The 27,913-nt window shown below is 38.5% G+C and overlaps 3 protein-coding genes across 5 annotated transcripts; all 3 read left to right on the top strand.

The window, feature by feature from the left end:
• The first annotated feature begins 70 nt into the window (after positions 1–70).
• LOC148870491 (Sel1 repeat protein) lies at positions 71–5,463 on the top strand. Its single transcript, XM_088971601.1, has 4 exons — positions 71–734; positions 998–1,067; positions 1,147–1,240; positions 5,295–5,463. Exons 1-3 carry the CDS (start codon positions 561–563, stop codon positions 1,200–1,202), a joined length of 300 nt encoding a protein of 99 aa, XP_088827727.1. The 5' UTR covers positions 71–560; the 3' UTR covers positions 1,203–1,240; positions 5,295–5,463.
• Positions 5,464–8,712: 3,249 nt separating this feature from the next.
• Positions 8,713–19,220, top strand: LOC148870490 (solute carrier family 40 member 2-like). 3 transcript variants are annotated; one of them, XM_088973400.1, is made up of 9 exons: positions 8,713–8,897; positions 8,986–9,159; positions 9,654–9,804; positions 10,248–10,444; positions 10,669–11,151; positions 11,343–11,514; positions 12,716–12,853; positions 13,103–13,213; positions 19,062–19,220. In XM_088973400.1, exons 2-9 carry the CDS (start codon positions 9,059–9,061, stop codon positions 19,095–19,097), a joined length of 1,389 nt encoding a protein of 462 aa, XP_088829526.1. In that variant the 5' UTR covers positions 8,713–8,897; positions 8,986–9,058; the 3' UTR covers positions 19,098–19,220. The 3 variants fall into 3 exon arrangements, with proteins under 3 accessions (XP_088829526.1, XP_088829527.1, XP_088829525.1); XM_088973401.1 differs by lacking the exon at positions 19,062–19,220 and adding an exon at positions 17,090–17,349; XM_088973399.1 differs by lacking the exon at positions 19,062–19,220 and adding an exon at positions 16,953–17,349.
• On the top strand, positions 19,142–20,060 carry LOC148870489 (Heavy metal transport/detoxification superfamily protein). The gene is made up of 3 exons (XM_088973402.1): positions 19,142–19,354; positions 19,454–19,529; positions 19,701–20,060. Exons 1-3 carry the CDS (start codon positions 19,346–19,348, stop codon positions 19,826–19,828), a joined length of 213 nt encoding a protein of 70 aa, XP_088829528.1. The 5' UTR covers positions 19,142–19,345; the 3' UTR covers positions 19,829–20,060.
• The last annotated feature ends 7,853 nt before the right edge of the window (positions 20,061–27,913 follow it).

Genomic DNA, 27,913 nt, shown 5'->3' with positions numbered 1-27,913 from the left:
TGACCAGCTAGCAAGGTTCTTTCTTTGTGGTATTGTTTCTTTCTATTTTATGATTTAACTTATTTGTTTTGGTGATTTTGTGGGGCGTGCTACCCTACAACAGTACCTTTTGTTTCTATCCAAAAAAACATCGCAGGCTCATATTGCTCTTTAAAAGTAGTAAAATTTAAGAATCTAGGAACCTTCCTCCTAGCCACCACCTCCACGGTCTGACACATGTAAATAATAATACTTTTCGTTCATGTTCATTCTTTCTTCTCTCTCATGTGGTGGTAGTATGGGTTTAAGCTCTGCCTTTTACAACACAACTACAACGTTGGTTTTCAGGGATTTTAAAGACATGGGCAGGGTTCAACCTTCCTAAGAGAACAAACCAATATGATGGCTACTTTACTCGTTCTGACAAATTGTTCTTCGTCTGTTTGTTTATATTCTAGATAGATAAATATAGATACGGTAGCCTTGTGCTTTGTGGGAAAATCACTTCATTTTACGACCAGGTTACAAGAATTTGTTAAAGCAGTTCTTTTTCGCCGGAAATAGCAATTTGACGTTGGAAGATGGAGAACCCAGAGAGGCAGAACCGGGTGCCTTTGTCGGAGGTGGTCTCTGATTGTGTCAGGCGCTGGTTTCAAGACACACTTAAGGAGGCCAAGGCTGGCGACAGTGGCATGCAGGTCTTGGTGGGTCAGATGTATTACAGTGGTTATGGAGTTCCTAGAGATGCGCAGAAGGTGAATTCTTGGGGCTTTCGTATTTTTCCATTTATATGGGTTTTTTTCTTGAGTTTCTAATCCGCTTTTCGGAGTTGTATTTTTTTGTCAGTAAATCTAATTATCTAAAGTCGCAGGGAATTAGGGTTCTTTTTTCATACTAAGATCCTTTTTTTTTAACCTTTTCTTGTTTCGGTAGATTTTATGGGGCAATGCAAGTCTTCCTTTTTACTCTGTTATGATCAGTCTTATTTTGAGAACTTCATTTTATGTTGGAATTGTAGGGAAGAGCTTGGATTACAAGAGCTTCAAGAAGTCGATCTTCTGTTTGGAAGGTTAGCGATAAACATCCAGGTGATTCCCTATCTATCTATCTATCCATTTATGATTATGTCTCTGTTTGTCTTAGAAACTTCTATTTGGTTCTCGTTAGGTTATAATGCGAGTGATTCAGATTCAGATGAGGAGGTGAAGGCTGATGCCAAATAGATTATATGGGCTTTGAAAATTAAAACAAAAATGAAAAAGTAAGTTGGCTTTTTCTACATTTCCTCTTTTTCCTGGACTATGCTTCATCAACCTTCTTATGGTCGAATTTGTTGTATTTATTCTTGGAAAGAATTCTGGCTATTGGATGGCCTGCCTTCTTTTTTTCTTTTAAATAAATATTTATATTCTGATGCACTTGGTCAATATAAAGGCATCAAAGGACAATCATGGAGCACAATAGACTATGAGTTTGTAGTAGAGTATGATCCTATTCCATTACCAAATAACTTTAGAAGGTTCGAGTATAATTTGTTTTAAAATAAGCATCAAGTACCTGCCACTGGGTATAGCTGTTATTGGATATTGTTGGTCACTGAAAGCTTGGTGAAATTACTACCTTCTCTACAAGGTCATCTTCCTTTTGGTGATATTATATCTTCTTGATTAAATTCCTTGTCTTTATTGATCGTGATGAGAGGAGAGAGATGTAAACTAAAAAATTTAGTTAATTGTTGTCTAGAGGGAAGTAAAGCTCAACTTATAAACATTTTGTTTTTCAGTTGGTAGCCTCGGGTCATACATTGATTTAGTCTTTTCTCTCAGGTTCATTTATTATGTTCCCCCACCTCAGGGAGGTTTTATAACTTGACTACTTAGCACCAGATTTTGTGTTTTTTTATGGAGTTGAATGTTTTGTCTCCTTTTCATAATTGGTATCATCACCTTTGGGATCGACTATTAGGTGTCAATCTTCTGCCATAATGTTTTTGAAGAACACCCATCTTTCTTGTCCTAGGTAACCGCAGAATATATTATAGGTTTATTTATGGTAACCTATTCCAAGCCCTCCCAAGTTGACACAAGAATGATGTGCCAAGTTAATGCAGGTGTGGAATGTGCAAAGTCAATTAACATAAGTCCTGTCCCTTTGGATCTGACAGTAAGCCCTTATTTATTCCTTCTTTATCCTTCTGTTAGTTTTTCATTTTTAAAACAAATTGTTCGAAAATGTTCAAATAGAAACTAATTACTTAATTAGTTATGGTATCTTGTGCAAATACTAGTTAGTTCTACTATTCTATTTAACATTTGACGATTACTATCTGTGATGTTTCATATATTAATTAATCAAGTCATAGAATGACCATAAAAAATTATGTTAAGAACTAATTAATTATTATAAATAATTAAAAAACAAGACAATTAACCAGTTAATTAATGTTAATAATTATTTCTGATAAAAAACTAATGTAAATAATTAATTATTTGAATACTAACTTTGTTTCCATTTAATTATACAATACCATAGTTGTCAAGGCACCTGCCTATGTGATAAGGTGCTATATGGGTGGTTTCTTAGAGTCTTTGTCTTTCATGCATGCACATTCGGTGCCTGCCTTGCCATAAGGTGCCAGATTAAGCACTTGTGCAACTGGTTAGGCAACACAAATGGAAAGTCAGGTGCCTTATGAGATATTGTGGTTGTGGTCTGTTTCCTTTTCTTTTTATTCCTTTCCCTTTTTGTTTTGTACATTGAGATGCATATGCTATTGTCAGGTTGAACTCTACATGCTGGTTTGTTTTGTTTTGTTTTTGTTTTTGTTATTTATTTATTTATTTTTTCTATTTGGCATTGCATGGTGTTATAATGTTCATTTTACTCTCGTAAGTCATAACCCATCGACCCATGGTATCCAATCTTAAAACTGAATTGAGGGTAGTCCAGGCATCACAGATATCAATTAGTCTCCTCTCCCTCTCTCTCTCTCTCTCTCTCTCTCTCTCTCTCTCTTGTTAAGATGATGGCTAATTCTCACTTGGTTGGAAGTGGTAGATAACAAGCAGGTGAAACTTAGTTACTTGAGAGGTGCTACATATTAGAAAGCTTGAGCAAGTGGAAAGAATATTACTCAACCCAACTGATTAAAGTGCTGCCCTAATTATTTATGGTTCTGTACACAACTCTGTTGCATCATTGTACTTTATCAAGATTCATATCCTCAACCAGATTATCCCAATTATTTGCACCAAGCCATTCCTCACTGTGCAATTACTGGCCTTCTTTGTACATGGCTAAACCATCTGACTGAACTTCATCTCATCTTGTTACCTAAATGGGACTATTCTTGTGTCTTCTTTTCATTTTTAAATGTATTATTCCTAATCTTGCTACTAAGTCATCTTTGCATTCTCATCTACCTAATTTCTCATCTTCTTGATATGTTATGCCTAATTACTCAGCACGTTGTTACACATAAATTGGTCTTATAGTTGTGGTCATTTTATAAAACTTTCCTTTTGGTCTCATTGGTATGTCCTAATAACAGAGCATACTTGAATCCTTGATGCATTTCTTCATTTTAACCAGCTTGCTCTAATTTTATGAGTTAGCATGCTCTTCAGTTTCTCTTGCATCCTCATCACTTTCTACTAAAATTGCAACATATCTAATAGGGAATAAGAAAGGAAAAACTTTCAAGGATTTAAGTGAATAGATTATATTTTTTTTTATTGAGTATTTAATTTGAAGGGTAAAAGGGTATGGAGATTTTTCCAGATCATGGAAGGAGATGTCTGAAACTGAGTACAGAGATGTTTGAGGCCCACATTGTAGCTGTTTGGATGAGAGAGAAACCATATGAGGGGGCATGGTTTTAATCTCTGTTTCTAATGGATTCTTTCACTTGTTCTTCAAATTTAATGTCATTGAAACATTTATTTTTTGAAGAGGGTAAATACTAAAGTAAACATTGTATTGCTTTAAAACTATATCAGAGATTTACACCAGATCTTGTGTACAAAGAGTCTATACATGAGGGTTCTGAATACATAGCCAATAAGATTCAAATATTAGTTCTCAAAAAGGTAGGCAGAATCAAACAGGTTTGGGTGAGGGACATCCCTGAAAAGTTAGTTTCATTGAAAGTTTGAAACATTGTTGACTGTTTATGTGAGCGGAAAGAGAGCTGTTACCTGTGATATATGCCTGTTCTCCTAAAATATTTTTAGGAGACACCTCAGCAAATTCCTACTTTTTTTTCCTATAAAATTTGTATGTTGCTTACTGATAAAAAATGTATGTTCCTCTATTTCATCTGCAAAAAGTTATTTACTGTACATTCTTTGTGGCATGGACCCTTTCCTACTAGTTGTTTGAGAAGATTCTTAGATTGTTTGAATGGTGTTGTTCGCCCTTTTCATTATGTTCCTTCTCATTGTTATATTGTTCTTGGAAAGTTCTTGCAAAATCTAGTTACTTATTGAATCTATTTTGTGTACAGTTTAGTAAACTCAATCTGATTAATTATACACATGCATGTGGTTACATGTATACTTGTTTGCATTTGGTTATATCAAGTTTTTACTTGCATTGAAGCTAATCATGTAGCTTGTACCCTGCATGCCTCTAAGAAGCAGACTTATCAAAGACTAAACATTCTTAAAAGCACGTGTTCAAAGTGGTCCTGCAGGGCTTTCTCTTGTATGGGCATTGTATGGTTCATTAAAGAAAAATGAAACTGAATGTATGGCAGTGAGGTGAAAGCAAACTTAGGGTTCTGAATGCTTAAAAACAAATAAGTTGGCCTTGTTCTGCAGGACTTTTCTCTTATACGAATGTTATATGATTTGGTAAAGGAATAAATGAATAAAAGTAACTGTCAACAAGAATAATTATTGTTAGTGCAGCTAGACTTGGATGGGATCGTACAGTCAGACTGGGAATCCGTGAATTTCCCGGGTTCCAGTTATTGTCAATTTTCATGGTCTGGATGAGTAAATTACCATTTAAGCCAGTACATACTGATTCAACTGTGCCCCTATCTTTTACACCCAATCTAGTTATAGAACTTTTGAACAAAAAGCATGAATCCAAAGATCTAGTTAATAAAAGAGGTTTGTGTCACATGATTTGTGGACTCCTCAATTGATCCATGGGATGCTAATGTGGACGACACCATCAACATGGTTAAGACAATTGTGAAATGCAGGATGGAAGGTCCAAATGAACGATGTCATTAGACCATGTTGCGCGGGATCCTTTTCTATATATTAGGCGCTTTATGCTGTGTGCTAATCCTGTGCTGCTTTCAGTTTGCAGGGTCATGACATGGCCACACCAGACCAGACAATTCTGTTCCATCATTTCTTTCGATTCCCCCCTCCCCTTTTTTTCCAGACATTGTCCATGGAGAAAGATGTAACTATACCTTATTGGAATTTATGCTTTAGTTAATTTAAGGGAATTTTTATCCTTGTTCTATGGCATTGTTTCTTTGAGTGAATATGATATTCATGCTTTCTGATTCATCAAGAATTACCATTTCCCAGTATATTACGGACAAGTTACCATGGCCATAGGTTAGATCTGCAAATTATTCCCGTAGTAGCTCCTTTACATGAATAGAGAAATCTGTTGTTGCAGTCATCATCATTAGGTGTTGGCATCTTGCCAAAGAGTTTTCTGTATCAACTATCAACTGATCCATGCCCAAAGATGCTCGGTGTCAATTAGACTGGATTTGGTACAAATAGGACCAGGTCCAATCGAATCTGATGAATAGTTTTGACCATTTTGGACTTGTCAAGGTTTTTTACGAACCGGACAATGAACTAGTCAGGGGTCCAGTTCTTGGGTGGAACGGTCTGATTGTTTAAACCGAATGGATGGCCCATTCTGACAAAAGAATAAAAAAATAAAAAAATAAAAAAATAAACAGCCAAAATCGCTGAACAGTTTGACCGTCTGGATCAGTGGTTTGTTGACCAAATCAACGTTTTTTTGGCAAAATAATGGTTTTGGGGTAAAACAGAATTGGTCGTTTGACCGGTTCTCGGTTTTTTTTTTTTTTTTTCGTTCGATTGTCTGGTCCGGTTCGATTTTGAAAACTATGGTCTGCAATGTCTGGATTGGTTTACATCAAGGTTTTTGAACTGTCGTCGACTAGGACGGTTGGATCATTTGACTCGGGAACCATCCAGGCAATTGGTTCTGTTTTACCCTAAATCCAGTTTTTGGCCAAAAACCGTTGAAAAAGTCAACAACCCGTTGATCCATCAACCTGTGCAACAGTTTTTGACCGTTTTTTTTTATTTTTAATTATTATTTTTATTTTTTTAATTTGTTTGTCAGAACAGATTATTTGTTCGAACCAAACGGTCAGACCGTCAACCTAAAAACTGATGGCCAGAACGATTCCACTTCCGAGTCAATTTTTAAAACGTTAATTTACATGAATTGGTTGTGGGTTATTTAATTTCTTATTTTTAATAATAAAAAAAAATCACAATTTTAATGATTTAGAAGTTCTTGGATATCATGTCTTTTCAGGCAACAGTCGAACCCATTTTAGATATAGATAAAAATGAGATTGTGATGCCAATATTCACAGAGACACTTTTGCGGTAGACATCCCGGAGTCCCTGTTGGCAGCATGCCGGTTGCCACAGCGGTGCTTGTCCCAAACAAAGTGAAGAGGCTTCCCCTGTACCAGGTAAGCTTTACTAATACTAACCGCGCCCTTTTTTCGTTGAAGCAAGCTTTAGTTACTAACCACCTAACTCTTCCTCCTTTGCCCCATTTCCGTTCGTTGTGGCATTTGACCATCCGTTGGTCAAGGCTAGAACCCCATCTCAGGCCCATCGTTGGGATTGGGGACCATTCCATTTTCCAAACCCTACAAGGAAACTTAAACATCCAATCAATGTCCAGAAAAGGAGTCTATCTGCTGTGGGGAGTGTCCACATAAACTGTTATGTCCGTCGGAAACAGCTTTTGCCTCCACGTAAACTGGTATGATGTCATTTTTTTCAGAGAAAACGGTGCTTCAAATAATACTTTTTTGTTTTGTACGGTTTTTCTGGAAAAAAGGTTACTTTAAAACATGATTTAAAAATGGGGAAAGTGTGATTTAGAGTAATGTTAAATTTAATATTTTTGTTAAGAAAATGATGTATTATGCAATGACGTGGGTTGAATATTGGATAGTATAGATTAATGTTAAAAATATTAATGATAGTACTGGTATCAAATAAAACAAGTATTGTTTTCTTAAAAAACACTCATGTAATAATACCAGTTCTAAACAAAAAATAAACACCGTTTTTTGAAAAAATATTGCTTATTATTCCATATGCCCAATACTTTTATGAGAAAAACAATGTGATATTGCCAATACGATGTCTAACACCTACTCAAAAATTGAATTGAATTTCGTGAGTAATCAAAGATGGAGAAACAACACCCCCCTTCAGCTACAATGTTGCCATGTTCGATGCTGCATGGCCCGCGTAGGAGACTTTGACATAGGAGCTTGGACCGAGACAGAGAGTGTGTGTGTGTTAAAACTGAACTATATGAAAGAAAAGACGTTGAGACTTAAGACCTAGGAGTTTTTAGATAGCGAAGGTTGGATCATTTTGGGTCAGAGGGAGGGAGCCTCTCTATTCTAATTTGACCCTGCCTGGAATCTTTTTCCCATATTAACACGTTAGGTTGATGTCAGTTTCTTTCATTAATTCTTCTCTCACTCTCGTTAATATATTTACATATTTTGTGTATATAGAATGACGTCTGACAATGGGGTTATAATTAATATAGAAGCCACACCCATATTACAACTGCAATAATTAATTATTATCATTAATGATCTATTTATGAATATGAAGCCAAGTATAGGTAGATATTAAAAAATAAAAACACCTTTTCTCTCACTCTCTCACACATACGTACAATTGTTGGTTTTTTACTTTTTACACTTTACAATCATCAGGATTGTTGGATGGGTAATCTCAAACATACATGAAAAATATTTCATCTTCTTCCCAATTCACGAAGGTAATATATCGTGGATAGGGCGTGGGCATAGTATTCGTGAACAGGAGATTCGGAGTCGTAAATGTAAGACGTTGATTTGAAAGTTGGAATAGGCGGTATCTGAGCTGGTGGACAGATTTTGAATGGTAGTTGTTGAATCATGAAAGAGGGTGGGGGCGAGGGGCAGGGCAGTACTCATGGTCATGGGCTGATGGGCACTTCCGAGTTCCGATCGACATTCCCAACCCATTGCCGTTGCCCACCCTTCGACTCCCTGACCTGATCTGACCTTTTCTCCACCGCGGCTTTCCTTCAACTCTACTAGAACAACTACAAACATCATGCCAATTGATGAATTCAGTCAGCATCGTATTCACTCCTGAAAGCCAAAAGGCCAGATGATTAATTTTCTGTGTCTCTGCAGTGTCCCTTTATTTTATTATTATATTTCGTTCATGTATAATATAAAATAAAATATTACAAGTCAAAGGAACTTGGCGTACGATACCTATCAATGACGCGAGCTTGCAGTAAGAGAAAGAAGGGAAAGACATGATTTTGTATTTTTGTACAAACAAACTACGAACGACGAAACAGTCGGACAGTTGATAAAACTAACAAAACACGAAACATGTGGAAGTGGCATGATTTAAGGGTTTGAAGATGTTAAAAGCTCATGGACTCTCCATCTCACATGGGTTATGGATCCTGGTTCCTGGATCATCATTGACAAGCTTGTTAGACTAGCAAGCTGGAGTTGACCTCTTGTTACTTGTCCTTTCATCCATAGATATACTATATAACGTTACAAACCACATATCATGCATATATATATGCATCCTAGAGACCTGCATAGATTTGGCTCTCTACTCCCATTTCAGGTTTGAACAAGTTCGCCTCATCACTATCCTTTGTCATTATAATATTTGTTTCTATAAGCATTAATCTCGTTGTTGTTCTCACTCAAAGGCTTAAAGGTCAACAAATTGTTTGAGAAGGAAACGAGATTGAATCTGGAGGTTGCAACTTGGAAGAATACATAATGAGGCAACCGTTTCTTGCTCAATCTTCTCGACAGTCTGTTAGTCCTTCTCTTCTCCTATGTTTGTACGTTGGGCACTTCTTAGCAAGATGGGGAGCAAGGTACGTTTCTACCCATCTCTCCCTTCCTCATTTATTTCAATTTTCTCTTCATTTACAAATTTGATTTCTCTGCTGCATCTTAGCTTCGTTTTTTTTTTTTTTTTTTTCCTTCCCTCCCCTCCTCCCCCTCCTTTTCTGCAATGGTTTCTTTTTAATCTTAATCCCTTTCTTTATGAACCCGTGTTGCTTGAACTATGGCTCTGGCTCTGTTTTTTATGCCTAAACACATCTTACTGCTGAAAAATATTGTCTCTTTTTTTTTTTTTTTTCATCTACTAATTCTTTTGACCATGGACTGTCATCCTGACTGTGCTAAAATTGATAATGAGAAGTTCCTGATCCTAACTATGCATATATATCAATTGAGAAAAGAAGAAAACTATAGATAAGATTTAAGCCGTTGAATGGGAATTCTTATTCTCCTTGAAGAATAAATGGCAACGTATTGACATATGGTTTGGCTTTGACACGATTCCTCCTTCTCTTGCTTGCAGAATGTGGGAATTCTCTGTTGGGTTATACATGATCGACATTTGGCCAGATTCTTTACTCTTTGCTGCTATTTATGGCGTCGTGGAATCTGCCTCCACTGCACTATTTGGTCCCATCATTGGACGATGGGTGGATAGATTGACATACGTGCAGGTTGGCTAGCCTTCTGAATTGATATTGAATCGAATGCATGATGTTTGTGTGCCCCTTCTATTTATCAATCTAGACTTCTCGATTGACCATCCTATTTCGCTAAATTCTATCAATAGATTGTTTTAACCACTCGTTCAGGAGAAAGAAGTTGGAAGATTAGTGTTGGTGCTTTAACTGTCTAGTGACTAACAGAGTCCATCGTTGACAGTTGATAATGTAAGTATTGCCATGAATATATGTATAAAGACCACTCTCTTGGTAACTGGCTGTTCAATATGTAGCTTACTTACCCAGTGCTTCATTAATTCGTGGGTGATCATAACCGTTGTGGAGCATGAAGGGGCGTAGTGTCTTGTCTTGTGATCCCCTGTACAGAATTATTATGGTTTATATATGCCAATTTCATCAAGACATTTTAAATACTGTTTCATTTTATCTGGTAGGTTCTCCGACTCTGGTTGTTGACCCAGAATCTCTCTTTCATTATTGCTGGTGGAGCGGTAGTAGCTTTACTGGTCTACTCAAGCTTGAAATCAACATCTTTTGTGGCATTCATTTCACTTGTTGTTTTAACTAATATTTCTGGAGCAGTTGGTGTGCTATCAACTCTGGCTGGAACCATCTTGATTGAAAGAGAATGGTAAAAGATTGATGATTTTAGATTCTCAAACCTAAATAAATCAGTGTAGATATCTTATTCTTCCACAGGGGAATTCAAGACCAATCTTGAAACATAGAGTGTTGTTGAATTTTTGTTCCTGATTAGTAAAAGCAAATGTAGTGTCCCAAAGTTATGTTGCCAATATTAAAGAAAGAAAGACCTCTAATATTTTTTCCAAAAATGAAATTATGTTGAATTTACAGGGTGGTGGTGATTTCTGAAGGACAGCCTCCCGAAGTACTGACAAAAATGAATGCAGTTATCCGACGGATTGATCTAGTCTGCAAACTATTTGCCCCTGTCTTTACTGGGTTCATTATCAGCTTTATATCACTTAAAGCATCAGCAATGACTTTAGCACTTTGGAACACTATATCTGTTTGGTTGCAGTATTGGCTTCTAATGTCTGTATATAATGGAATTCCACCTCTATGTGAAAGAGGCCAAAAGAGGATCACAAGGCTTGTACCAAATGATCAATTAGAAGAAACATCTATTTCTCAGGATACAGAGGTCTTGCTTTCTAATGTGGAAAGTCATTCAGGAGTAGGAGAACAAGGAAGAACTAGTAACCTTATTAATCGCATCTTGAGTATCCCATGCATTGAAGCATGGATTGTGTACTTGCAGCAAGATGTTGTGCTCCCAGGAGTTGCTCTAGCATTACTATATTTTACCGTACTGAGGTGATTCCTGCTTGATATCATCATTCTGTTTTTCCCTTCTGTTCAAGTTAAAATCTAGAAAAAAAAATTGATGATAGATTGGATGGTTAGGGTGGGATGATCAGATAAGGTCTTGATAATACAATGTAATTTTCTGATTTCACTTTGAGTTCTTGACAATTTAAAGTCTTATATGTGGACTCTTGCTGCAGCTTTGGAACATTAATGACAGCTGCTTTGGAATGGATGGGTATACCTGCTTATGTTATTGGCATTGCACGAGGAGGAAGTGCCACAATTGGAATAGCGGCAACAGTTCTGTACCCAATCATACAATCACATATTTCAACTCTTCGAACAGGATTATGGTCTATCTGGACTCAGGTATCCAATTCAATTAAAATATACACTATAGACAGTTCACCAGAGATGTTGGTTGCTCTAGTATAACCCATGTCCTTTATATCTTTTAACCTAATTCAACTCAACAAAGCCTTGTCCAACTATGTTGAGGCCAGATATCCATGTCTATAAGGGTTTGAAAAAGGTTTTAATGTGAGCTCCAAAACTGTTATAACCCTCCTTTAAATGGGCTTGGGACCAACAGTGTAAAACAAGATCAACACCACCAGAGTTCCTTGTGAGAATCTTGAACTACTTAGATAGCAATAAGTCAGGAAGAGTTGGTTTTGGTGAGAAGAAATATGGACCATGCTCCTCAATATGATGTGTATGGATGGTTCATAGCTAGAGGTTTCCTAGGATGGATCTTGTTCCAACCACCTAACATGGAGTTGGATGTCGGTATATAGAAACAACATGGTGGGACCTAGATATCTTTATTCATTTCCTCTTGAGAATATTTTATTTATGTTTTTATAATTAAGTTTTGTTTTGGTTTACTTGTTTTCCTTTTGCCATTGAAAGTGCTATATAAATGACAGGGTGCAAATTCTTTCAGACTAACATGATTCACACTAAGCTTCTGTCATTGTTTTTCACCAGTTGTTTGATAACTAATAATTTTCTTGCATATCCATTTCTATAAGTGATGGAATTTCAATGTTTTTTTTTTCTCCAAAAGTAATGACATGTTTACCAGACACACAATCAGACAATTTTTTTGTGCCTAGGTAAATACTTCCTAGATATCAATGTTTTGAACAATATTGATTTTTTCTGCACGGTATTGAATTTGTTGCTCCTAGATATCTTGTGTGGATTATCTTATTGAATTGATTTTTTCTGCAGGGTATTGAATATGTTGCTCCTAGACATATTGTCCATTATTTCTCTAGGGCGGGTGAAAGAATATAAAATTTAAACAAAATATTTGTTCTGATTTGGCTTCATTCTGATACATCCATTTCAAATTTATTATACATGTTGGAAGTGATAATTAAGGAATTCTAGTCGTACCATAGGACATTAGTAGAGCTTGTTTTTCAAGTTAGCCAAGAGTAGAACAGAAATGTGAAATTCAACAGTTTAAATCCTTTTAGAATTTTGTTTTTCTCACTCTAGACCATGCTATGTTATCTTTCATATAGAAATTAATTGATTAATACTTGCTGGCTTGTTGCAGTGGATCTTTCTGCTTGTATGTGTTGCTTCAGTATGGGTTCAAAATGGACAAATCTCAGCCTGGATGCTGATGGGTGGGGTAGCAGCATCTCGTCTTGGATTGTGGATGTTTGACTTATCTGTTATCCAACAAATGCAGGTAAATAAACTGTCATTGGACTTTTTACTGTCATTTGGTGGTTCCTTTTCTTGTGATGGACAAGAAAAAAAATGTCTGGCAGTTCGCTATATTATAGTGAAGAGTTTGATCTTCTAAATCTCAGTGCATTCATTTCTGATGCATCTTCTACATTTATGTAATTCAGTTTCAACTTTATTGGTTGAAAAGTTCCACGTTTCATTCTTTAGTCTTTTTCTTTCTTCTAATCTTTTAGGTGATTTTGACCAGGATCATGTTCCTGAATCTGATCGTTGTGTTGTGGGAGGTGTCCAGAACTCACTTCAGTCTATGTTGGATTTATTAACTTATATAATGGGAATAATCATCTCAAATCCGCAGGTACTTTATCCTCATACATAGTTCTTCTCACATAGTGCAGTAGTATGAAATGATTTAAGCACATTGTGCAGTAGTAAGAAATTAAAGTATGTTTCCGTACATCATAATTCTGTACAAAAAGGCATGATCTGCTGCAAGTTGAAGGGGTAGAAGAGCTAGGGGAAGATTGAAAAGGAATTGGGTTGAATTAGTAAGTAATGATTTAAGCACCCATAATTTAACGATGGATATGGCACTGAACAGAATGGAATGGCAAAACATAATTCATGTAGCCAACCTCATATAGTTGGGGCAAGGCTTTGATGATGATGGTTCATATCAACCAAACTACTGAATTTTATAGATTTGTAATTAGATAAGTCATATCTCACTGCAACTGCAATGCCAGTTAAAATGGGTTTAGAACGAATTCATAAGATGAGATGGGCCAAGTCATGAGGAACCCTGTTGTTGAGCTGCCTATTTAACTATTTATGTTTTCTATCCAATGATTTAGATGCCACTGCAATTGAAAGGATAGTTAAACATTTATGTTAAATAAAACTAAAAAGTTATTAGGTCTAAAAGAATTCTGGATTCTTGATCCAAAAGAAGGTATGCAATGAATTGAGCTAGCTTTTTTTTTTTTTTTTTTATTGGTAATAAGTTGAGCTAACTTGATTCAATTCCTTCTTCATAAACTCAGCTTGATTGAGTGAGGCTTGATCTCAAATTTCCAGACTTGTGAGCCAAGCCCGAGCCTTAATTGAGGTTTCTTGGCTAAATGAGCATAATTAAACTAAGTTTAGAGGGTTCAACACAGTTTAGATTAAAGCTGGTTCAGGTACTATAATATATATTGATATAACAGATAAGGAATATAATGTTATAGTTTACTTTCAGCTTTTTGTTTCTTTTTATTGGATAATTGTAGGCGTTTTAATTGTGGAACCTATATAGGTTCATGATTTTGAGCTTACATGGGCTTATGGGCAATGGTTAAACACTTAAGTGTGCCAAACCAAACTGAGCATGAGTTCACTACCCCTAGGATTTTTGTGATCTCGAGACAAAGTTGAGATCAGCTTGTAGTTTTTCAACCTGATCTGAGTGTAGACATGCTCAGCACAGCTTGGCTTGTTTGAATTCCTGCCAAAGAGAGAAAACCTGAATTTCGGTATAAACTCAAGCTGTGGGATTTCCAGAAATTGCTAGGTCTATCCCTATTCATTAACTATAGTCTTTGCAGTTTGCATAAAGGTTCCTTCTGGATAAAGAGACAAATTACTCTTACAAGAGAATCATCATCATCATCATCTAAGCGTTTTCCCAACTTGTGGGGTTGGCTACATGAAGCCTGTCCTGCCATTCTGTTAAATTATGAGCCGTTGAATCATTCTTACTACTTCAATCAATATCCTTTTTGGTCTGCCCCTAGCACTTATAGCCCTTCCAACTTCAATCCCAATAATACAAGGACTAACTCGTATAACAAACCCAAAACAAGAAAAAAAGGAGAAAACTTTAAGTTTACCACAGTTCTCCTATGGTAAAGTACTTGGGAGAAAATCTATTTAGGCTAACATTGGGATTTGTCTGCACTCTGCACTACCAAGTGTAATTTCATATCCATATAGATATCAACAACATTGACATAATTTAGCATCTTTTCCTTATTATTGAGGGATGGTTATTTAAGCCTGCTTTTGGCTCTTCATTTGTCCAGTACCATACCTATGAAAATGTCCATGCTACTGTCTTAAAACCATTTCTCACTGCGTGTCCTATATCCTTCTCTATGTGGTCTTCAACCTGCATTACTCCTTATTGGTGCTGACTAAACTATCTTGAGAGCATATACTTATTGTGTTAATGAAAATATATAGGGGCATTTGTTTTAAGTAACTTGATTAAGAAGTAATAACAAATTTGCCCACTATCTTTCTTCAGGACCCATTACCATGTTTTTAGTAACTTAATGCTATTATTGGCTATTAAATAGAGAAGGTCCAGGCATTGGGCTTCTCCATGAAAGAAGCCAAGACCAGTTTCTTGTACAGAAAACTCATTTCGCACTCTTGAATTTGGAGACCGAGGGGGGGTATTATAGCACGATATGGTACCATATCTAATTGTAACATTCAGGTGGTTCGTATGAACTAAAATCAAGGGCTTGGCATCTGTACAGCAATTAAAGCAACTGGAATTTGGAAAGAAATTGTTCTGTACTGTATGAAATCTAAGGTCATTGTCCAGATGGGGAAAGTTTCCCTCAGGATTTTGGCTTCTATTCCCGAAATTAATAGACTGGAGTTTTTCTTGATCTCAAATTTTCCTATCATTGCCTGATACTAAGGTTCCAATGTGATGGTTTTAACCCGAAGGACAACCCTGGCTGCATTTTGTTGGGCAATTTATACAGGATCCTTCCACAATGTTGAGGTTTATTAGTTGTTTACCTTTTTTTGATAGAGTAGATATGATGGAGCGCAATCTGGCCGGTCTTAGCTGTCAACGATTTCGCCTCTGAGTTGGAGCGACGGGGAGCCTGAAACGGGAAAGATGAGGGAACTCTGGGGGGAACCCGGTGAGATAACTCCGAAGCTCAAGTTAGCAATCTCTCAAAGGCAAAGTATAGACCAGATAGCGCAAAGTTCACATATCTTGTTTGTAGGGGGTAGGGGGCCTTTTATAATCACTTCGCGCACTCGCTCCGAGACCCTTGTCAGGTCGGGTATGATTACCCTTGCATCTGTCAATTCGAGCATCGTCCTTTCTGCTGGGATAGAACTGTCACTGCCTTTTGTCGGAACCGTCTCTCTAACTGGAGATAGCAGTGTTAGGAGGGGGTGGCAGGTGGTCGTTTGGAGTGTGGCCGTCAAGCGTCAGATCCCAAATCAGTCAGGTGCGCTGCCCTTGGATATGGACTTCCTTGGTGTCAGGCATAGTACGGTTTATTTGGTTCTAGTGGCCTGAGGGCGATGTGGTGGAGTGGTGAGCCAGGCGAAGTCTTGAGTTCGGAGGTATGTCCTATATTGCCAAGGTAGGCCAGTTCGGCGAGGTGTGTCCCGAACTGCTACAAGGTAGGCCAGTTCGGTGAGGTATGTCCTGAACTGCTACAAGGTATGCTAATTCGGTGAGGTGTGTCCCGGACTTACACAAGACAGGCCAGTCCGGCGAGGTGTGTTTCGAACTGTTACAAGGCATGCCAGTTCGGCGAGGTGTACCCGAACTGTTACAAGGCATGCCAGTTCGACGAAGTATGTCCCGAACTGTTACATGCAGGCTAGTTCGGATTACTGTTTGGTTTGGGGCCAAGGGTGAGTTCGGGTCCTTAATAGGGAGTTCGGACTGCTGGTTTCTCCCCTTGGTGCTTCGTGCCTTCGGCGTGCTTTTGTGCCGAGCTGTCGCCTTTGCCACGTGTTGCGTAACTGTGAGGTCGGGCCAAATCTTCCTTCATGAAGATAGATAGAGATATTAGTCCTTACTGTTGTTTCATTATGGTGAGCTGTTGCTACCATGTTTGCTTAAATTACCTGAAAACAAACAGGAATCTCTGTGTAAAGATATTAGAGGGGAAGAAAACAGAGAAAGAATTCTCCTTACCATAGTAAAGCTAGTATATAAATGTCCTTGTTTTCTTTCAGCATTTATATCATCTAGGGTGAGAGGACATGTTGTGGACGACAGCTTCATTTCTTCCACTTGCAAAAAATACTATAAACATACTAACTTGTTCTCTAATACTGATATTCTTCAGGACTTAGGGAAGTTGATAATTTTGTCATTTTCATCAGTAACACTGGCTGCAGCACTCTACACGCTACATGCTTACCGCGTCCGAAAGCACCTTTTTCACTTTGAGAAACTGATTGTGTCAATCCATTGGTTGTTAAGGGCATCATGATCAATACAAGAAGGACGTGGTAGAATATCCATTTTCATTGGGTTCAAGTAAAAAAGAAGAAAAACAGAGCAACAGGAATTTGTATTTCTGAGCTGAGAATGGTACTAGAAAAGGTGAATGATCTGAGGCTGTTATTCCGCAGGCTGTAAATATTATCCTGTAACAGCGACCGTGCATGCAATACTGGATGGACAGTAATAAGTAATTTAGACTTCAGAGGAGCCAAATGTTAAAGAGAGTTATGATCAAATTTGACTGCAAAACTTTATAACCAATAGGCCACAAATTGACCTCGTAAGCTAGAGTTGCAGACTTGCAGCCTTTAATGGGCTGTTTGATAAAGGCTGAAGTGGCTGAGCTGAATGACTTATATAATGCCTTTTCTTTTAGTAGATAAGCCTTTCAGCCGTTCTCAAATGGCCGGCCCCTTGGTCATAAACCTAATTCTGGGCTTCTGGCCCGCTAAACAGGGTTAAACCCAGAATACAAAATGAAGTGGTTTTACACTGATTGCTTACTGGTTCAGTATTTCTTCTTCGAAGGGCTTGGGGGTCAAAGAGCAAGACCCCATTACTATTGTAAAACATAACGGCAATATGAAGGCTGAGTGTGAGTCTGCCTGTCATACCTTAGAAAATTATTATACCAAGCTGATCATGTATGAGGACTTGCTGTGGCCTGTGGGCAGTCCTTGATATCAACGCTTGGTACAGCACAGCCTTTCGGCTGCCAGCTGCAGCCTGGGCTCGTGTGCACTTCAAGCGGTGGTGGTGAGTCACCATTAAAACTTGGCGACATGTTTCTTCGGTAAGCTTGCACTAACATCTGCATTCTAATCAGGCTTGTGAATCGATGCATCGATCAGATTATAGACTTTGTCTGGTACCCGAATCATGTTCAAATGATGGGTACGATCGGGCTCTACCCACAACATACATGTGTCTGTGTCTGCTGTCTCCAGAATATATTCGCCATTTGTAAGATGAGAGGGATCACAGATGCTGACAAGCCGATTAGCCTAGAGAGAATATAACGTATTTTGGGTCCAATGGTTGCCAATTAATGAGCACTTGGGACTCTGCAAAAATGATAATAAAGGGGAGGGGGGATGTGAATTGACAACTTGTGAGCATGATATGTTGTTGATTCTTGACGTGCAAGGAAACAAGGAGCTCCGTTTCTTCCCTAAAGGTAAAGGCTAAAGGCTAAAGAAACTCCTTGTGCGCACACGACACACACCGTCTATTCAAGTTGAGGCTCAGATTTAAAGCAAGTGAGAGACGAGGTTCCAACTGTTGCCTTATGCCCTTGTCTTCAGGCTTTCCAATTTCCAATTCGGCGAAGAGAGAGCATCAAGACGATAAAAAAAAAAAAAAAAAAAAAACAAAAAAAGTGCTTTTCATCCGCAATAAATTTACACACCCTTTTTGCTTGGGTCCTTGGCTCAACTCAAAAGCCCTTTTGACCTCGTTCCCTTGGGAAATAAATTTGTTAAGGATTTTACGATTTTATCCCACACAAGAACAATCGTTTTGTCTCAGAAGTCCCGATTCCTCCGTCCATTGCTATACCCAGATCATTAAGGTCAAACAATGGTTGTGCCACACCACACCATGTGCATCCCAATCAGGCTAGGGTATAATAAACTTAACAAAATTCAATCAACTGCAAATAGAAAATGGAACGAAGTTCATTTATTGGCTAAACACTGACCCGGCCCTATTTTAAATCATCATTCTCATTATAAAAAATTGTGATGTGGGAGGTTGGACAATCACAACATTGTATTTCTTTTCATTGGTTGGGTAGCCATATTGTTGGACAGAATTGAACAAATTTGAGTGGTCATATAGACTTGACTAGAAAATCTTTCTCCAATTCAATGAATCCATGCTGCAGCTTGGTTTTAAGCCAAGCCACTTATTAACTTAGTTTTTTATTTTCTACTTTTTACTTTTCTAGAAAAGAAGCAGAATAATCGGTGCTTCCTCCCTTTGACTTTATGAAAAGTAAATAAAGTGTGTTGTCCATCATCAACAAAGGAAAGAATCTGGAGTTTCAAAGTTGAAACTTGAAACCATCCTTGTCACTATTATATATGAACTGGGCAAGCGTGGCCAAGCACCTATCTTACTCTTGAGTCTTGGCACTCTGGCATTACATCCAGATCCAATCTCTCTCTCTCTCTCAAGTGAAATTCTTATCAAATTGCAGAGATCATCCAACACAATAATCTTGAATCCTTGATGGCTACTGTAAGCAACTCCTCTTCTTCATCTTTGTTCCTTTTACTTTCCTTTCATTTACAAATGGAGTTGGGAATGAAGAGCATATTGTATTGCATTACATACTAGGTGGTGGAATTGAAGGTGGGCATGCATTGTGATGAATGCATCAAGAAGATCAAGAAAGCCATCAAGAAAATTGAGGGTATAGTATAATTTTTTTTTTTTTTTATATATATCTAACTTTCTTCTAGTAATTGTCACAATCAAGGCTAGCCTATGTAACATCTGAAGAAATTGCAGAATATGTTGATTAAATTGGTCAATAAGTTAATCCCTTTTTTTTTCTTTTTGATTTGGTTTTTGTTGATAATAGATATTGAGTCGTATAACCTTGAAACAAGGCTCAACAAGATCACTGTGACGGGTAAGGTTACAACAGAGGAGGTAATCAGAGTGCTTCAGAAGATTGGGAAGACGGCGACTTCATGGGATCAAGAATAAAAATTTAGAGCCCTACCCTCTTGGAAGAACTATGTGGAGGATGATGGTTTTAAATTTATTGGAGGAGGATTGATCTAGATAGATTTTATTATTAATTAGAAGAAAGAAGTCAAACTAGATGTTCTTAATAATTCAATAATAGCACTATATCCATATAGCGGTCATAAGTTTAAGTTTGTATCCACAGACATATATTTGTGTTTATAAATAAATAAGATAATATTAGTAGAGATTTTGGAGGTGCAGGTGGTGTGGGTTGGACATGGACTGAAGATATTTATAAATTTTCAAACCAGTTGCTTATGGATTAGTCGCTTTTTATTATTATTATTATTATTATTTAATTTTAATGGGTGTTATTGTTATACAAATATCCAAGGGTAACTGAACCAAAACTTGGCAGGGTCAGCAGGTTAAGCCCCGCCTCAAATTGCACCGCCCCTTGAACAGGATTCTTGCCTGATGTGTACGTTTTGCCGTTTTGGGGTGGGCTTACAAGTTACAACAGAAACTTTACTGTTTTAAAAATTGCTTTGGTCAACCGTTTACAGGGATAACTAAAATATTGCAATGGTCTATGGTCTATTGTATCCTTCCGCTCAATGTTTTTGAACCGCGTTTGACTGTTGGGCCCAAAAGCCTTTTAAGAAAATTGATTCTGTTTCACTATTAACTTGGCCCTTAAGCAAAAACTATTGATTTGATCAACCAACGCCAAAAATCAATGGTCAAAAGGATTCCGATTTATCCAACATATAATGAGGTTGCCACTATGTCACGGGAGTAGTTCTACAGTGGAAGAAAGTCGTGCAGCGCTCAGGCCAAGGTAAGCTAGGATAAGCCTTTGTGTGTTACAAGGCTAGGAGTTGCCCAGTGAGATGGCTCCACTAAGGTCAGTAGCACTGGACCATGACCTCAAGTCGCATGGCCGGGGCACTCAGTTGGCTCTGGCTGGTCCATGGGAGGTGCCACTTACGTGCTAAAGGGGGACGACCATGATGTGAGGCGATTGTGCGCCGAAGAGGTGACTTGGCACCGATGTGAAGGGTCTCCTGTATGCTGATGATGTGGGCACCTGTGTGCCATGTTGAGAGGCAACCGCTTGGGCCGCAACACATCCGTGCACTAGGGGCAATAGGATAGCTCGATCAGTTGGGGCAAGGGGCTGGTGTAGTGAAGGGTCATGCTTGAGCCAGGCCCGCATGCCAAGCCTCCCTTGAGTGTTGGTAGCACAGTGCCGGTTCGTGCACTGTCCCCATGAGCATGTGTGCACCCATGAGGAACCCTGATAGCCATGCTAGCCATTAACCAGGGCTGCCCCACAAGGGAAGTTAGTCTAGGAGTGCCAAGGTTAGGCACCCAAGGAGGTCAACCACCCCTCCTCAAAGAATGCGTTAAGCTTTTGGTGATCTGCCTAAAGATAACATCAATTCTCCCAAAAATCTTACAAGCGAAAATGACGGTGATGTCCCTTAATGTAAGCCTGCCAACGTAGGCAAGGCTAAGCCTGTGTTAGATCGTAATAGGCTCCCCCACTCAATCCATTGTCGTCCTCGACAATGGTTTTCTTGTGAATGGGCGTCTGTGTCCCGCGCCATCCACTTGTTTGCTAGTTCCTGGGCTCGCCTGGCCAACCCGGGTCTCGCCTATATTGGTGTTCATTTATGGGAACGGAAACATTTCACCATGCCGAACTGCCTGAACTTCACCCCCTGTGTTGAGGTTACTCAAACCGCACAATGGCTATGCCGTTGAATTGTGAAAGATGGGCCCTTGAAGAAATTGTATGTGGTGCTTCGCGGAGGTCCGCCCCATGTATCATCTTTACCTCAAGGCTTGACCGTCTTCTTGGTAGCCTTTCGGTGGTGCTACCGAACACGATGTGATAGGTCTACTCCTGCTGTTGGCGATGTGTCCTGGGTACTCTTTCACCTTGCTGGCCTGCAATCTTCACCTCGTCGTGTATGGCTTACTCAAATCTAGTCCATGGCTTATTCTCTCTTGGGCCTCGAAACTACACTTCACATCGTCAGTTCGTGCTACATCTTCGCTCCGAGGGGGCCCTAATGTGCTGTTGCCTCAAGGAGATCTAATCGCTTTGTGTGCGAGTGGCCAGTGTACCCACTCGCCTTGTGATGAGCTGTTGCTACTGCAAGTGTTCTATCTTGTTGAACTGAGCATGTCCACCTGATGCATTGTTGGTGTAGGGCCACCATGCTCCAATGGCCAATGTACCCACATTCCTATCAAGGCTCACGTGTCTACCCCTGCAAGGGAAGCTGCTTTTAGGGTCATTGGAATGGGGATACGAACAATGAATGGCCTCTTAGTAGGCCTGATCTGAATTCTGCTTGATCCTGGGTGGAAGTGCCTAGGGACCGCACCCCACAATGTGCTGCTTGTTGAGATGACTACTTCAATTGGCTCTGGGCTAATCTGTTTGACACCAACTACGATAGCAATTGACTAGCTTGCTCTGATACCAATTGTCACAGGGGTAGTTCTACAACGGAAGAAACCCGTGCGGCGTCCAGGCCAAGGTAGGCCAGGACAAGCCTTTGTGTGTTGCAAGGCTAGGAGTTGCCTGATGAGATGGCTCCACCAAGGTTAGTAACACTGGATCATGACTTCAAGTCACATGGTCGAGGCACTCAGCTGGCTCTGGCCGGTCCATGGAAGGCGACACTTATGTGATAAAAGGGGACGGCCATGATGTGAGGCGACTGTGCGCTGAAGAGGTGACTTGGCACCAATGTGAAGGGTCTCCTGTATGCCGATGATGTGGGCACCTGTGTGCCATGTTGAGAGGCAACCGCTTGGGCCGGAACACACCCGTGCACTAGGGGCAACGGGATAGCTCGATCAGCTTGGGCAAGGGACTGGCGTGGTGAAGGGTCATGCTTGAGCCAGGCCTGCATGCCAAGCCTCCCTTGAGTGTTTGTAGCGCAGTGCCGGTCCGTACACTGTCCCCATGAATATGTGTGCGACCATGAAGAACCCTGGTAGCCATGCTAGCCATTAACCAGGGCCACCCCGCAAGGGAAGTTGGTCTAGGAGTGTCAAGGTTATGCACCCAAGGAGGTCGACCACGCCTCCTCAAAGAGTATGTTAAGTTTTTAGTGGTATGACTGAAGATAACATCAAGTCTCTCAAAAATCTTATAGGCAAAATGATGGTAATGTCCCTTAATGTAAACCTGCCAAGCGTAGACAAGACTAAACCTAGATCAACCAACGCCACTAGTGGCTTGCTTGCGATTGCGCCATTAACGCTGCTGTGCATGACCACGTATGATCAGGAGGGAGCACTTTGTAGCGCGGCGGCAAGCGGACAAGACAAACTGACAAAGGGTGGGGGGGCATGCCGATGCCGCCATCGGCCATCCAGGTCCAACGTCCAAGTGCGCTCTTTGTTTCTTTTTGTATTAATAATGATTTTTTAGGTAAAACTGGTGAGATTCTACTCTAAGGTAGTGTGATTCGATATGAATTTGCCACCGCATACGCACTATGTCCGTATGTCCCCTTCCCCTGCATATATTATCTATATGACTATATGTCTACGCTCCAGACAAAAGCCGTTATTAAATGCAGCCAGTTATCACCAACAACACCACACCCCCCTGTCCCCCAAACACGTTGGATTTTCCACCCATTCTTTTCCAATTATTTCTTTTTTATTGAAAAGAGACAGCAGGCGACCATGTGGAGGTTGTTGATAATTGATATTGCAAATCAGAGCACTTTCTAGTTTTTCCCCCTGAAATAGCCCTACGGCAATGAGAGAAGAGATAGGTGGTGTGTTGTCGTCTTGTAGCAGAGAAGGGGGAGGTATATCTAGCCGTTATAACTTACATGAAGATGATGTGCACATGAATAGACGTGATTAATTAGCTTTTTTTTGTTCTTTTTTTCTTTTGAAGAAAAAAGAAGCGATAAAACTTTCATTGAACAACATTATATAGAGTTGGCGCGGCCCGAAGTAAAGGGCCAACCTAGGGGTGTGATAACAGAGCTAGGATTAGCTGAACGCAGGATGTGCAATCAACCATCATATTTTACGCCAGTAATAAAATTATATGGAACTCACAACTTATACGGTGAGGCCCATGAATTAATTTTTACTGGCATTGTAAAACAACAAACAGATAGTTTGAAGAAAAGCCTATATGTTCTTACGGTTGGGCTGGTTGATGTATTTATAATAATTCATAGAGTTTGTAATTTACAAAAAATCCAAAAAGTTAAGTTTACAAAGAGATAAGTGATAAGAAGGTATATAACAAGTGGGAGTGTGATACGGTGTAGATAATATGTGATAAGTGTCATAGTAGCTGAGTGGACTTGGACTCTTCTATACGCCCCTTCAAGCAGGCTTGGGCGTCACGAACAGGCAGCTTGGATTAAAGGAGAAACTGTTGAGGTGCTAATGGCTTTCTAAGCAAATCAGCTAGTTGATGTTATGTAGGCAAATACCGAATACCCAATTGGTTACTGAGAATAAGATCCCTTAAAAAGTAAAAATCAACTTCAACATGGCGACTTCGAGCTTTGAAAACTGGGTGTGTGCTGATATAGATTGCTCCCATATTATCGCAGTAAACTCTAGGAGGAGAGGGTAGAGTACAGCCCACATATGAGAGTAATGACTTCAACTACAACAGTTCGGTAGTGACAGTGGCAAGAACACAGAATTCTGATTCGATACTAGAACAATTCGGTAGTGGAAGATGCCGTATTCACTAGTGGACCATCTGTCATCGGGGCAACCGGCTCAATCGGCGTCAGAGTAGGCAGTGAGTGTAAGAGAAGTAGAAGAAGAGAACAAAAGACATATTAATGGTACCCTTTAAGTAAGGAAGAATTCATCTCACCGCTGCCCAATGATCAGAAGTGGGACAATAAAAGAATTGACAAACTTTGTTCACAGCAAAAGAAATATCAGCCCGTGTAATTGTGATGTATTGGAGAGCTCCCACAACACTCCTATATTCTGTTGGGTCAGGTAAGGGATATCCAGAAAGCTTGGAAAGCTTGCAAGAGCCTACCATGGGGGTGGATACTGGCTTGGCACCATCAAGGTTGGTACGTTTCAACAGGCACTACAAGAAAATCATTATTTAGAGGCGTTTTCTATAGTTGCATTTATTTAAGTGCCACTAAACGTTAGCTTTAGTGGCAATTTTAAGAATTGCCATTATATATGCAGAAAAATCGCCACTAAATATATTTTTTTTACTGGCTGATTTTAAGTTGCCATAAAATGCATGTATAAAACGCCACTATATCTTTGTTTTAAGTGGCTTCTATGAACTTGCCATTAAAAACACTTTTAAAGCGCAACTAATGTAATTTTAAACTTTTAAGATATATCCTTTTTTTTGAACCATTGATTTGAATTAAAATCAATAGTTGAGAATGCAAATGAAAAATCTAATAATGAGAAGAAAGAAAAAAAGGTGGGGATGCAATTTTCTTCCTCCCGTGCACCTTTCCTCTCTACCTGCTCATTTTCATTCTAGAACGAACAAGAACTCAAGGAAGAACTCAGCCGCACCTTAACTTATCTCTACCGATTCTACTCTCTCAGAGTCGAAGTCTACCACCACACTGATTCAACTCTCTCAAGGAAGAACTCAGACGAACTCTCTCTAGTGAACAATCTCCATCGAAGAAGCTTCTTGTTATGGATTCAACTATTAATCTCCTCTCAAAATCGAATCCTTCACATTTGGGTGTTCTCAATATAGGTATTTTTTTGTTTTTCTATTTTTTATCTTCTTTCTCTATTGGGTATCATTTTGCTTCTTTGGGTTCTAGAGAAGAACCTATTTTTGTCATTGCCAAATCGAATATGTCTCACATTTGGGCATTCTTCTTGTAACAGTTCTTGAAGAACTTGTTTTTCTATTTTTTATCTTCTCTCATTGCATAAGCCCCCAAACACAAGTTTCTGTTTTTCTTTTTGTTTTCTGTTTTTTTTAGGAGCTGCCCACTTGCTCCTGATTAGAAATTTCAGTATAAATATTATTTGTACTGCTAAGTAGTGCAAAATGGTGATCTGATAAAACAACTAAAGAAACTCTAGAGCTTATGATGTCTGGAAAAAATAAAAGTATATCTTTGGTTTTTTATTTTAGATAAATTACCTACAAAATTGAACTTAGTTAACAGGGGTGTTCAAATTAATCTCTCCCTATTGCCATTCTGTGTGTAGATATGGTTTTAAGTCCCCCTCAAAATAATGGGGATTTTATTTCTTGGTGGAAAAAGATGTTGGAAGAGAAGGCTAGACCACTTGATGTGGGGAAAAGTTAGTTGCATACGAATGCTTCAATTCTATATTTAGATGTGATGGTTTTATTATTAGAAATTGCAAATATGAAACTTTCTAATTTCTCATAAAATTTCCTATTCTTTGGATATTTACTTTTTTATTTATTTGATCTTATTTTTAATTATCTATTAATTAAAAATTCCATGCCTGGGAGGCTTACACTCATGCCTTAGCATGGTAGAACATCTTGCATCTTGCCTCCATGTTTTAAAATAATTGATCTAAAGGACTCGTTTGAGTTTGCATCCAATTATTGGGAAATATTGTACTAGGTTTTACCCGAATCACTTGTATGTATGCAAAGCCTATTCAGTATGACCAAGAACCTCTTTCAACTTAAGCCAGAGTCCATCTGATTTTGCAATTCTCAAGAATTATATTCCCTTATTTGTTGTGTTCCAATAAAAAATTGATGATCTTTTCTTTAATTTTTCCTAGTCTTTCTTAGTAGTCTAATGTCTTAAAAGTGCAACTTGTGAAACATGTGTTTGCATATATGTTGGCCTACTGATGTTACCTCTTTCTTTGCATTAGTTTATTTTGTTACCTCCATTTAAGGTTTAATCACTTCTGCCAAGTTAGAAAAGGATTGCCCTATTCAACATTGCCCAATTCAGGTCAGCATTGCATCAATTTATTTTGTTACCTCCATTTAACATTTGCATATATGTTTCTTTGAGATTCTCTAATGCAACATACCTAGAATCAGAACTATGTGAGATATGCAACACAAAAAATGTGCAGATGCAAAGAAAGCTTTGAAGGATCTTCTTTTCAAGAGTGGATGCTCTAGATTTTCATTTCAGGTTTACCCTTCTTGACCTCTTCTGATGTGTGACACTATTCAAGAACATTATCCCCACAAATAATGTTAGAATATATTTATTAATATAGACAACTAAAAAAGGTTATGAAAGAATGATCTTTCTTTTTTATTTATGCAGATTGTTCTTTGAACTTTCACGGTCTTGTTTTATTATAATTAGTAAGTTTTGCATGGGATCTAGTCATTTCTAAATCCAGTACACACTATTCCCAAATGAAAGTCCTTCAACTGCATTCTTACAATAAGAATGGTAATTTCTATTAAATAGGTATTTGTATTTCACATTTGATAAACTTCAAGATTATGAAATAAGAATACTAACTAATACATGTGATCAGAAAGAACATGTCACTTGAAGATTACCAAATCTTTCATGTAGTTTCTTGAACTTATTTAGGATCTCTCATGTAGTTTCCTAAACATTGAAAGGAACATTCAATGGATTTCTATACTTATTTAGGATATCTCATGTAGTTTTTTAAACTTTGCCACCAGAGCCTCCTCCCCTTCTATTGGGTCCTCAAATTTCTGAGACTTGTAAAATTGAAAGTTTACAGAATCGTATCACTATATCAGATGCAAATCATAATATATGCAATGGTTCAAGTTTGCTTGGCAAGCTTCATTGGTAAGTTTTTTTTTCATTGAAGTTTAGCTTTCTTACCATTTTAGAACCTTTGATTTACTAATTTTTATTTTCTTTTTGTAGGTTGTAGTCATGTGATCTTTGGACAAATATGCACTAGGAAAAGTTTTTGCTTCAACAATAAAGTAAGTTTCTATTACCTGGATTTTTGTAGGTTGTAGTTCTTTACTACTAGAAAAAAACCAATACCTATTATCTGGATTTTCCACTAGATTTAGAACATACCTTATTGTATTTGAATCAAGGCTACCCATGTGGAGGGATGGTATTATCCACC

Source organism: Nelumbo lutea, chromosome 2, assembly GCF_056320005.1.
Source record: "Nelumbo lutea isolate HS-2025 chromosome 2, American lotus-T2T, whole genome shotgun sequence".
Classification (NCBI taxonomy): domain Eukaryota; kingdom Viridiplantae; phylum Streptophyta; class Magnoliopsida; order Proteales; family Nelumbonaceae; genus Nelumbo; species Nelumbo lutea.
Note: the sequence above shows the minus strand (reverse complement) of the source record. Positions and strands in the feature narration are given on the sequence as shown.

Bases quoted from the DNA above. Each gene is read 5' to 3' on its own strand.
- LOC148870491 (XM_088971601.1), top strand. From the start codon at position 561: ATGGAGAACCCAGAGAGGCAGAACCGGGTGCCTTTGTCGGAGGTGGTC. The intron at 735-997 runs GTGAATTCTTGG...TTGGAATTGTAG, and splicing joins TTCCTAGAGATGCGCAGAAG to GGAAGAGCTTGGATTACAAG. The intron at 1,068-1,146 runs GTGATTCCCTAT...GGTTCTCGTTAG, and splicing joins GGTTAGCGATAAACATCCAG to GTTATAATGCGAGTGATTCA.
- LOC148870490 (XM_088973399.1), top strand. From the start codon at position 9,059: ATGAGGCAACCGTTTCTTGCTCAATCTTCTCGACAGTCTGTTAGTCCT. The intron at 10,445-10,668 runs GTAAAAGATTGA...TTGAATTTACAG, and splicing joins ATCTTGATTGAAAGAGAATG to GGTGGTGGTGATTTCTGAAG. The intron at 11,515-12,715 runs GTATCCAATTCA...GGCTTGTTGCAG, and splicing joins TATGGTCTATCTGGACTCAG to TGGATCTTTCTGCTTGTATG.
- LOC148870489 (XM_088973402.1), top strand. The intron at 19,530-19,700 runs GTATAGTATAAT...TGTTGATAATAG, and splicing joins AGCCATCAAGAAAATTGAGG to ATATTGAGTCGTATAACCTT.